Source organism: Protobothrops mucrosquamatus, unplaced genomic scaffold, assembly GCF_001527695.2.
Source record: "Protobothrops mucrosquamatus isolate PMUCROS unplaced genomic scaffold, P.Mucros_1.0 scaffold3988, whole genome shotgun sequence".
Classification (NCBI taxonomy): Eukaryota; Metazoa; Chordata; class Lepidosauria; order Squamata; family Viperidae; genus Protobothrops; species Protobothrops mucrosquamatus.
Genome location: NW_015389926.1, coordinates 86,197 through 98,610, shown reverse-complemented (window position 1 = coordinate 98,610; position 12,414 = coordinate 86,197). Strand labels below are relative to the sequence as shown.

Below are 12,414 nucleotides of genomic sequence, written 5' to 3'. Positions count from 1 at the left end.
CTAACCTTCCGCCGCGCCCTCAAGACATGGCTCTTTCAGCAAGCGGGACTGACCTAGGGTGAATTTTAAATAGGGATAATTTTTAATGATTTTAATAATGTCACAGCTACAAATATTTGGTTTTAATTGGCTTTTATAGGGGAAATGTTGTGTGTGTTGTTTGTATTGTGTTATTTTAATATGCTGTGAGCCGCCCTGAGTCCCGTGGGGAGAAGGGCGGCATATAAATTATGAAAAATAAATAAATAAAGAAATACCTAAACAAACGGACACCTCCCTTGATTTCCCTGCCCTGGGATATCCCAGAGAACCACTCTGAAACGTCCCTGATGGAACTTGGTTTCTGTTTCAGGTATGCAGGACACGATCTGCAAAAACTATTTCCAAGGTGGCTTACCATCGTGGAGTTGTGATAGTGAAATGCTCGGGGTGCAACAACCATCATGTGATTGCTGATAACTTGGGCTGGTTCTCTGACTTGGAGGGGAAAAGGTGAGTATGCAATCCTTGCTCTTTCCTTTCTGTTCTTCAGGGTTTGATGCTTCACCTGCTGAAGTTGGAATTAATTCCTGGGAACAGTTCAGAACTGACATGATGGACACATCAGAACTCATAATCCACAAATCTTTGTTGTTTTGGCTTGCAAAACGAGCACCAAGCCAGGATCCCTTATGTCAGTGGTTCTCAACCTTATTAATGCCGTGACCCCAACCGGTTGTAAGTCGAGGACTAAACCGGTCGTAAGTCGAGGACTAAACCGGTCGTCAGTCGAGGACTACCCAACCGGTCGTAAGTCAAGGACTTTCCCTGCCCGGGAGCACCGCGCATGCGTGGTTCTGCCCCCTGCGCCGGCCGAGGCGTAGCTGGCAAGCGGCAGAGACTGAGCAGGCTGACCACCAGCTGGCCCAGCCCAAGGGAGGTAAGGGGAAAAAAATGGCGGACAGCCTTGCTTGGCGACCCCCATGAAATGGTCGATCAACCCCAAATGGGGTCCCGACCCACAGGTTGAGAACCACTGCCTTATGTGACAAAATCCCACAGAAACCATTTTATTCCATTATTGTTGGCTGTTACTGCCCTTTCTCAACAAGTGAAGGCTGAAAGAATAATGAAACAGATAAACAAAACGGGCAACCCGTAAGATAGCCTCCATGTAATTAAAGTAAGACCAAGAGCAAAAAATATTTCTGCTTGTTTTTTCTACGGCAAATGACTGTGCAGTCATTGTTACCTGGGGGGGGGGGGTGTTTCTTGCTTACAGTCTTGCATTAGAGGCAGCTATGATGTGCACAAAGCAAGGCTTTTGCTTCAGTCCCGGCTAATGCTCCCAGCCTTCTTCGTAACACAATTTTCTTTGTGAATTAGGAACATTGAGGAAATCCTCGCAGCCAAAGGAGAGAAAGTGAGGCGAGTAGCAGGCGAAGACACTCTCGAACTCTTAGTTGAAGACCCCAAATTGCTGGAACCTCTCATCAAAGTAGAAGAAAAAGATCCAGAGTGATCAGAACAGATGTCTTCAATCAACCCAGAAAAAAAAAAAAAACTTCCCTTAGTTGGATCTTTGTTTGAAGTAATGCATTGTTGTGTTCCTTCAATTGAGGTTTTTTTTTCCAATCTTCCGGATTGCAGGATTGTCGTTTCTAGAGAAATGCTTTCTTCCAGGGGCACAGGATGAAGTCTAGCCATTGAACGTGGTTGTACTTTCTTCTTGTAGGACGTGGCAGAGGAGATGGGAGTGAGGCCTTGTATGTGCACATAGCTGCACTGTACACATGTGTTTACACGCGCTTTCAAGCTAGGAAGGTGTTGTTGCTGTCTTGGAGCAAGAGAAACAGTCCTATGTGAGGCAACCCAGGCAGGAGATCCCATTTTCAGCTGGGTTGATTGTGTAGTTCCATCTCACTAGGCCTGCATACTAGGGAGAAACAGACACCACTAAACCAAAGCTATCAATCCAAGCTCCATGCAGTTAATGTGATTCTTCTGTGCCTTCATCCTGGATTGGCGTTTCATTTCTTCTCTGTTTCAGAAAGTGGGACAAGAAACAATGGTTCAAATGATCAGGATTTTAATAAGATTTTGGATTATCATTCTTACGGCAACAGCAGTTTACTACCAGAATAGGCTGTCCTGGGAAGTGGGAGAGGCCTCGTGGGGTTCTCGACGTCCATCTATCAGTGGTTCAGGAGTGTTGGATTCTCACCTGGGCAGGGGTTGAACGAGATGATCTCTAAGGCCCCTTCCGATCTAGGATTCCACTGCCTTTAGGACTGAGAGCGTCTTCAGATAGCCCCCCAACTCGGAAGATCCATTTCTGTCCAAATGTTCTGGACAGAAACTTAGTTGGAAATTTGGGCTTCTCACGTGACATGCTGAGCCCCCCCCCCTTTTCAGTCCAGCAAAGGAAAAGATGAAAAAACTGGTCAAATGTGAGTGCTTAGAAGGAAGGGAAAGGTGTGACCTGTTTTGGCTCCGATTTGGAAATTTTTATTGTTATTTGGAATCTCTCCTTTTTGTAAAATAAAAGTCTCCCACCACCCACTGAAAGGGGGGGGGTTAAAAACTAATTATCTGACTTTGCAGTGCATTTTGTCTATTGAGTCTGGATCAGTCTACTTCAGGGGTAGGCAACCTTGGCTCTTTTATGACTCGTGGACTTCAACTCCCAGAATTCCTGAGCCAGCTTGCCTGGCTCAGGAATTCTGGGAGTTGAAGTCCACGAGTCATAAAAGAGCCAAGGTTGCCTACCCCTGGTCTAGTTACTGATAGTTACACACACACATATACACTCATACGGTGGTGGTTTTCCTGTTTGGAGAAGTTAGGCATTGCTTATTGGGTCCTGCCCTCAGATGGCACCCTTGTGTCTCAGATGCTTCTCAATTTACACATTATGCTAGTTTTTAATATCAATGTTTCTTGGGTTGTTCCTTGAATGTTTAAGGCTGCCACCATTTTGGATCCAAATTGATGATCAAGTATTTTGGACTGTATTAGGGGAGGATAGGCTTCTCTTGAGAGAAGCTGTGACCCTCTGGCTGAACATACAAGTCTATTCTTACTTGTAAGCCAGAACGACCAAGTCCAATGAACAAGGAGACAGCGTACCCCCATGTCACTGGGAAGGCATAATCCTGAATTTCCTTTGGAAGAAATCCCAGAAGGGACTTGCAGAACTACAGAATAACTCAGTTGGACAGTACCTTGGTGGTCTTCTACCTATTCAATGTACTGCTCAAGCATAATTTAAGTATAGTTTAAGGCAAATGGCTGTCCAGTCTCTTCTTAAAAACTTCCAGCGTTGGAGCGTTCACAACTTCTGGAGGCAGGTTGTTCCACTGATTAATTGTTCTGTTAGGAATTTTCTTCTTAATTCCAGATTGCTTTTCTCCTTGATCAGTTTCCATCCGTTGCTTCTTGTCCTGCCTTCTGATACTTTGGGAAATAAATTGACCCCCTCTTCTTTGTGGCAGCCCCTCAAAGACTACTATTATGTCACCCCTAATCCTTCTCTGTTAGACTAGCGATGTAGCCATTTCCTGCAAACGTCCATCATATATTTTAGCCTAATCATCTTCATTGCCCTTCTATGTGCTTTCTAGCATCTCAAAGCTAAATACTTCTTGTATCGCAGTGATCAAAACTGGACAGAGTATTCCAAGTGTGGTCCTACCAAAGCAGCATAAAGGGGTACTAACACTTCACATGATCTTGATGGACTTCCATCTTTCATTCCTTATTGATGTTAAAAGGCCGGGCTGATCCTTTTTTTCTTTTATGGATTGGGGTCACATAGCATCCGTAACCTCTAAATTAGCAAAACTTTTTAAACTTGACAAACTCATCTAGCCATAGGACTCCCCAGATCATGACAAACCAAACCAAGTTTAAAAATAATCTCAAACGGTCAGTTTTCCACGTTGGGTGATCTCCATCACAGGAGCATAGCTACAATATCTCTGTCTGCTCAGCTGAAATAAAGTGATTCTGGAAAATAGGCTTTCATAGTCATAGAATCATAGGACTGGAAGGGACCTACAAAGTCTTCTAGTCCACCCCCTTCCTCAAGGCAGAAGCTTATATCATCCCGCTCAAATGGCTATTCAGTACATTTTTGAGAATCTCCAGTGATGGAGCAGCCAGAATCCCAAGGAGGCAAGCTATCCCATGGATTAATTGTTCCGTCAGAAAATGTCTCTTCACTTCTAGGTTGGATCTCTTTTAACAAGCTTCCAGGAAACCACAGACCTATCAACCTGACATCAGTACCTGGAAAGATTCTGGAAAAGATGACCAAGAGACGAATCTGCAAACACCTAGAGGCAAGCCAAGTTATAAACTAGGAGCCAGCATGGATTGGTCAAAAACAGATTTATTTATTTATTTATTGAATTTATATACCGCCCTATCTCCCTTACGGGACTCAGGGCGGTGAACAGGCGATAATAAAAACCACAATAATTTACTTGGACTTCACTAAGGCATTTGGTAAAGTACACGACAACCGACCACTTGATAAGATAGAAGTGGATTAGAGTTTTAGTGGTCTACATTCATGAAGGATATCTGCAAAATACATCAAACTGTCATGAAGGGTATCTGCAAAATACATTGCAGCAGGAAGCCAGGTTGGGTCAGCCCTCCCCCCCCCTCAGTTGTTCCATCAGCACTCGCCAAACCCAGATTCTTTTTTGCCTCCCCTTTCCACCTTCTTTCCCAAGGACCCTGTCAAGTGTCCTGCCTCAAGTGACTAGGAGGGGGACAAATGAGCAATAAACCTATTGTGGGAATTAGTGTGTGTGTGTGTGGGGGGGAAGGACAGCTGAGGAAGAGCAGATCAACATGGAACCCGTTTGTGCCTGGCATCTTCAAGGGCGTTTACTCCGAGTGTGGAAATTTACCAGCCCAAACACCTCAGCGCTCTCAGAATATCTCGGAAGCATCACATTGGCTGGAGTTGAACTGGTCATGGTGGGAGGTTTGGGAAATGAAGGAAATAGTTTTGTCTTGTTGCGTGGGAAACTTAAGATTCCACCTCCAGCCGCAGTGGCTGATGGGGCGAAAACATCTGCCACCGAAGACAGGACCGTGGCCGGCCCCACAACAGCAGCAATCTCTGTGGCCCCAGCATCAGGGGTGGCAGCTCAACGGGCCACCCTTGCAGGATTACCAAGGATGAGGAGGAGGGGTCATAAGACAGAACTGGTGGGTGTGAAATTTAACAGGGACCCCCAGCAACTGGGCTTCTTGGCCCAGGTTTGGACCTACATGTAGGAGTATGGTCCAGAAAGAACCACAGAAGGTGCCAAAGTGAGATGGGTCACCATGGCTCTGGAAGGGCCCATGGTGACCCCTGGCCAGCCATCAAGCTAGAGATCGCATCAAGACCACTCGCCAGGGATGGAGAGGAGTGGCCGAGTACGTCCAGGGGTTCCGCGACTGGCTTGCAGGTTCACTGACTGCCCACTGCCCGATCGGCTCTTGAAAGATGGGCTGAGGGATGTCAGGGTCAAGAACATTTGTAAACTATTGTTAAATAGACAATTCGCAACGGGGAAAATTTTTATTTATAACACAAAAATCATGGACATAAGAGACTGACATTGTAGTGACTTGCAAATTATGTCAAAGGTTTGAGCTTACTGTATGCCCACAGAACACTCAAACTATATATGTATCAAATGTAAATTATATGAATTACTAGAAGAAAAAAGTAAAGGGTCTAGAAGCAACTCTAGCCAGTCTGGAACTCAATGAACAAAGCGAAAATCCCCAACCTAAAGAAGAAAACTACATCAAAATTAAACACAATAGGGAGCAAACAGCTTCTTTAAAAAAAAATGATCCCATATATCAGTGATGGCGAACCTTTTAGAGACCGAGTGCCCAAAAACTGGCCCCACTCCTGCCCCGCCCACACTCCGTCCCATCCTGCCTGCCCACAGGGCCACTCACCCCCTCCAGGCCCAACCGAAGATCGCCCAGGCAGCCCAGCAGCGCCATGGCAGCTACGCCCTCTGCCCGCGCCCCGCAGCATCAACTGTGCACGATGGGGCGAGGGCAGAGTCTTGTCTACACTGCCTGGCTGCCATGTCTTTGGCTGCGCTGCTCCGCGTGGGCCACGCTCAGGGGCGACTCTTCTCCAGGGAGGCTACTGGTGAGGGGATCGTGGGCGGAGGCAAGGCAGGGGCAACAGCATGTGTGCCCACAGAGAGGGCTCCGAGTGCCGCCTCTGGCACCCGTGCCATAGGTTCGCCACCACTGCCATATATGAACAAAAAGAAAACTGATACATCCAAATTGAACAAAATAGGGAATAAACAGCTTTCCCCCCCCCCAAAAAATGACCCCATATATGAACCCAAAGAGGAAGACGGATGGAAACATGCCACTCTTAGAAGAAAACAGCAACCAGGAGCAAAGCCCCCACTATCCACCCTAGCCCACTCCAGTGAAGCACCTCTAGAACTGAACAATCGCTTTCATAGCCTCCCCCTGGGAAAAAATATGCAGACACCTATAAAAGAGCAGTCATCAATTGTTTTTAAAAAGGAGGTTCAACCCACCATTCCTGGGAAAGGAATGCTGTCCTTCCCTAGGGGAAAAAAGATGAATATTGGTGATAGGAGATTCAGTTCTTTGGGGAACAGAAACTACAGTCTTGCAGACCGAACTGTCAATCTAGAGAAGCACGTTATCTCCCTGGAGCAAAAATCAAAGATGTAACTGAGAAACTTACTAAAATAATCAACCCCACGGATGACTACCCCTTTCTTCCCTTACACATGGGGGACCAATGACGCAACAATGAAACTAAAAATAGTAACGAGATTATAAACAGCTAGGGAAGACAGTGAAAGAATTAGGAGCACGAGTGGTGTTTTTATCTATACTTCCAACAAAAAGTCAACATCCAATGAGAGAGCGAAAGATTTTAGAAACGGACCTGTCAGGTCCCCAAAGAAATGTATTGTTTCTCCCTTTCTAATCTGTGCCTGTTTTTATAACCATTTTTTGGGGTGGGGCTGTCATGTCGCATGCATGAATGGGGCCACGCCATTGTGTGTGGCCTTGTTTGCGTTCGCATGTGCACGCATGCCAATTTGGAAGCTACTCTCCTTCCCTCTGGTCTGCGAGCCCAGAAAGGTTGGAGACCTCTGGTATAGGGTCTCCTCTTTTAACAGCGGATTGGACTAAACTTCTAAGGTCCCTTCCACCTCTGGTGGCGCAGTGATTAGAATGCAGTATTGCAGGCTACTTCTGCTTCCTGCCAGGTGTCCTTAGTTTGACAGTTCGAATTCCACTGGGTCAAGATTGACTCAGCATTCCGTCCTTCCAAGATCGGTAAATGAGGACCCAGATTGTTGGGGCCAATATGCTAGTTCTATAAACCACTTAGAGGGCTGTAAAGCACTGTGAACTAGTATATAAGTCTGTTGCTATTACTATTGTCATTAATTCTGTTGCTTTGCGTGTACACCGAGAGCTTCTGCACCGGAAGCAAATTCCTTATGTGCCTAATCACACTTGGCTAAACAAATTATTCAATTGAATTCAATGAGTTCAATTCAATTACTTAGACATGTATCATGACTTAAGGTCTTTCCACACACAGGCATATTTAGCATTCCCCCCCCCCCCCATGGGAATCTTTTGATGCCGATGAAGGTGTGAACTGTCGGTAAAACTCTTTCCACACTCAAGGCATTTATATGATTTTTCTCCTGAATGGATTCTTTGATGCTTAGAAAGCCTTCCCTTCTTACAGAAACTTTTTCCAGACTCCAGACATTTATGTGGTTTTTCTCCAGTGTAGATCATTTGATTTTTGCGGAGCTGTCCAATCACAGTAAAGCTCTTTCCACACTCCCAAGCATTCCTATGGTTTTTGTTATGTGGATCCTCTGATGGGTATAAAAGTGTCCTGTCCGAGTGAAGCACTTTCCACACTCCAGACATTTAAATGTTTTTTCTCCTGTGTGGATTCTTAGATGGTTTTCAGTATCTCTATTAGTTTTGAAAGATTTTTCACATTCTGTGCATTGATATTTCCTTTCTCCCTGGAGAATTCTTTGGAGATTGCTGAGTTGTCTGTCTGTTCTCCTCTCATTAAAGCTCTTTCCACACCTCAAGTGTTTATGCTGTTTCTCTCCTATGTGGATTCTTTGATGTGCACAAAGGCTTCTGCTCTGACTGAAGGACTTTTCACACTCAAGGCATTTATATGGTTTTTCTCCGGTGTGAATCCTTTGATGTTTATAGAGGTTTCCACCATCAATAAAGCTCTTTCCACACTCCAGGCATTTATACGGTTTTACTCCTGAGTGGATCCTTTGATGTACGTAAAGGCTGTTCCTATGTCTGAAGCTCTTTCCACACTCCAGGCATTTAAACGGTTTCTCTCCAGTGTGGATCCTTTGATGTACGTAAAGGCTGCTCATATGACCGAAGCTCTTTCCACATTCCACGCATTGATAAGGTTTTTCTCCTGGGTGGATTCTTAGATGCTTTTCAAGATCTCCATTTGAGTTGAAGGGTTTTTCACAGTCTGTGCATTCGTATTTCTTTTCTCCAGAGTGGATTCTTAGATGGCTTTGAAAATGGTCAATTCTTCTGAAGGTTTTTCCACATTCCGGGCATTCGTTTTTCTTTTCTCCTTTCTTTTCTCCTGAGTGGATTCTTAGATGGCTTTGAAAATGGTCAATTCTTTTGAAGAATTTTTCACATTCCGGGCATTCATATTTCTTGTGGATTCTGTGGCGTTTCCGAGTCTTCCGCCTGTCCCGAAGGACCCTCCGCCTTCCAGGCCCGTCTCGGGGTCTCCGCCCGTTTCCTGCTCCCCGCTTCTCCCTCCAGGCGGCCTCCTTTCCCGGAGTCCCCTTCGGCTCATCCCTGTCGGGCCTTCCCCGCCGTCTCCTCCCGGGGAGCGCCCCTTTCCTCCGCAGGGCTCGCCCGTCCTCCTGCAGGAGCAAAGGAGAGGCGGGTCACGGCTCCGTCCCTTTCCCGAGGGGCCCCAGACGCTCCCCGGGGAGGAAGGCCGAAGCCTCCGCCTCTCACGGACCAGGCCTCCCTCCCCCAGAAGACGCCCTACTCGACTGCGACTCCCAGCATCCCCTGCGCCAAAAGTGCATCCCGGCTCCTCTATCGCCGCTTCAGGAAGATCGCTCGTTGCCCGTTTTATATCCGGAAGTGGAGGCGGGACCTCTTTTCGCGTGCTTGTCCTCGACGCTCCGCCTCTTCCTCTGAAGGAGGAGTCCTCCTGCCAATCGCCGCCCTCCCCAGAACGACCAATCGGCGTGTCGCTTTCTTTCAATCGGCCAGAGAGCGCCTGCGCAGTAGCGAGGGGGGTATTATTCCCGCCGCGGAGATGATGCAAAGGGGAATTGAATTTTGGGGTCCGCTTTTCTCCCCCCATGCGCCCCTTTCTCCCCGGGGAGCCTGGCCCGAGACCCTCGGCCTTGGGGGGCTCTCCGTGCTTCCTACGCCCCCCCCCCCAAAGGCTGGAGGGGTTCCTGCTGCTCTCTCAGCCTCCAGCCAGCTTCTCCCGGGCTGAGAGAGGATCCTGAGCTGGCAGTTTCAGAGGCTTTTGAACTTCTATGTCCCCCACCTCCCCCAAAGCCCCTTTTCTAAGATGTGAAATCATTTTAATGTTCCTGTTGTTTCTGCACTCAATGCCTGAGGGAATCTGATGCTGGAGCCCAGTGACCTTCTCCAGGCATGTTTAGATGAAGGCAGGAAGTTCTCTCATCAGATAACAGAACAACACAGCTGGAAGGGACCTTGGAGGTCTTCTAGTCCAACCCCCTCCTCCAACAGGAGACCCTCTATGATTCTAGAAAGTGGGAATATGTTACGTCTGGAGGAGCTGGGAGTCTCTTTACTGGCTTCTGTGTTGTGTTCTGCTTTTATTAAAGTGTGAGGTTGTATAAATATAATGCATACCTACATACCCCTGGCTAGCAGCTGTTATTTGGTAGAATGCGCCTAATATTCTTATCAACACTTCCGAGCAAAGAGAAGGGCTGAGTTTAATAAGCAGTGGAAGAAGTGCTATACATTATTCTCTGAAGCTCACTAGACCCTTTGAATTGATAAGCCTGTATCCATGGAGGGCTTAAAGGCACAAAGACTGACTCTTTTTGGTGGGCTTCTGCTTTGGGCTTGTAAGGAACTGCCTCAGCTGGTCCCTCAGCAAAGGAAGACTCTGATTCCATCTAGTTGGATCAAAAGAACTTTTACGGAGAAACAGCTGATTGTGTGGAGGAAATTTAAAAATAAATATATATATGGTTTTAGTATTATCATCATGTAAACATATTTTATAATTATCATATATACCCTCTGGAACGAGCTGCCCCCAGAGATCCGGGTCATTCCGGATCTCCCCTCCTTCCGCCGCGCCCTTAAGACCTGGTTGTTCCAGCGGGCAGGACTGGCCTAGGGGTATTTTAAATTGGTTTTAGCCAAATTTTAGTAGATATTTAGTAGATATTTATTCTTAATGATTTTTTAAAAACTTCTATTGTATTGTATTAAATTGTTTTTAACTGGCTGTAAGCCGCCCTGAGTCCTACGGGAGAAGGGCGGGGTATAAATTTAATAAAATGTAAAAAAATGTAAAAATGTAAAAATCATTGTATAATCAATTGCCTGAGTAGATGCTTTGAGTATATAGGGAACATACAAGCCTCAGATGGAGGAAGGGGGGAGAACAGGAGTTACCATGGGGCCCAGTGTGAGTCACCATCTAGGAATTGTTTTTAAGTACCTTCTGGTGCCTGGTACCCCCTACCTGATCTAACAGGTGTAGAAGATGGGAGACATCTCTCCTCTAGAATTCATATAGGATAATAGGGGAGGGATCTTATTAGTATAATGTAAGCAAACAGGNCGATAGGATGTATAATAATATGTGATTTTGGAATTTGGGGTGTGGTTCAGTGCTTGGCTACATTGCATTGCCTTCCTGAATCCACCACGCTTTGCAAACCGTCATTTTTTTAGACTTTGTTGTCAAGTCTAATAAACTTCTTTTCTATTTGTAACTCAGAGTGGATTTCAATTTGTGACTATTTTTGTGTCTAACAGGAAGACAAGGTGAAGTCTGAAACCCAGAGGCATTTCTTCGTTTCCCAAACCCCACAGCCCCCCTAACCAGTCCACCGGCAGCCAATGTGATGCTGAAAGGTTGTTTTGAGATTCTCTGAGGTGCTGGGAGATAGCAGTTCACCCTCCGCTTTGAAGTCTGGCGAAAACTGGCTGGGAGAGAGTCCACTCTGTTGTCTCCGTAGATATCTCTCTCCCTAAATTACCAAGCAATTAGCAAAGCAAAAAGCAAGCACAAATGCCAGCAAACCTCCCCCCCCTTTCAAAGAATGGCAGGACAGCATGATGGACCTTGACAGGGTTTGTGCATTGAGTAATAGAGATCATTCCCTCTGGATGTAAAAGAGCTTGGACGTTAATTCTGCGTCGTTCTGAACAGAGGCATAGATTTAGATCTTAAACGTTTCCTCAATCTGTGATCCTACTTGAGATGGAAACAGCCAATGCGAACCTTTGCTCCTGATTTCTTGCATCTGAAACCACCTTTTCTACCAGCTTCCCCCGAAAGGGAAGATGGGAAACGGGATAAAAAATGGCCCAGACAAGTGGGATCAAGAGATGATTTTTGAGTAGGGGGTGAATCGGGGCCTTGAAAAGTCCCAGAAATGACCCCTTTCTGATACCATCCTGGAGATTTCCACAAGCCAGAAGTGTGAGGGATCTAATTCAGGACTTTTCAACCTTTTCACCGATCGTACCACTTTTAGGATAAGGCCATATTCAACTACCACCAGTCGCCTAGCAAGGTGTGAAAAACCCGATGACCAAAAAAAAATAAAAAATGGAAAAAGGGATAAAGTACAGGTAGTCCTCGACTTACAACAGTTTGCTTAGTGACCGTTCAAAGTTACAACGGCACTGAAAAATGTGACTTATGACAATTTCTCAGAGTTATGACCGTTGCAGCATTCCCGAATGTGGTTTACGTTCGGAAGCTTGGCCAGATTCATATTTCTGGTGGTCCCAGGGTCATGTGATTCCCTTTTGCAAACTTTTGACGAGCAAAGTCAATGGCTGGGGGGCGTGGCCAGCTCGTCGCTCAGGTCGGGGGGCGCCTGTGGGTGTGAGTGGGTCAAGAGAAGCCCTATAGGTACGATCCTGTCCAAAGGTTTCGCTGCCCTTTAGTTCCAGGATATAATGAGACTTGACAGGACCATGCCGCAAGCCCCCCTGGATATTCCCCAGTTCCCTCTGTAACCCATTGGGGCCATCAGTCACCGGGAGGAGGAGCGTTTGAATGGGTCCAGTCTCCCTACAGAAAGGAGAGGATGGCATAAGTATCTCAAGGACACCAAGTCATGGCCTGAC

At 46.3% G+C, this 12,414-nt stretch overlaps 1 protein-coding gene across 1 annotated transcript in view; it reads right to left on the bottom strand.

Moving 5' to 3' along the window:
• Positions 1-6,779: 6,779 nt before the first annotated feature.
• Positions 6,780-12,414, bottom strand: part of LOC114922158 (zinc finger protein 721-like) — a 20,150-nt gene continuing 14,515 nt past the window's right edge. Inside the window, exons 3-5 of the mRNA XM_029286527.1 lie at positions 8,240-8,668; positions 7,767-7,904; positions 6,780-6,841 (exon numbers count right to left, since the gene is read on the bottom strand). Of these exons, the coding sequence (XP_029142360.1) occupies positions 6,780-6,841; positions 7,767-7,904; positions 8,240-8,668 (629 nt within the window). The remainder of the gene's footprint in view (positions 6,842-7,766; positions 7,905-8,239; positions 8,669-12,414) is intronic.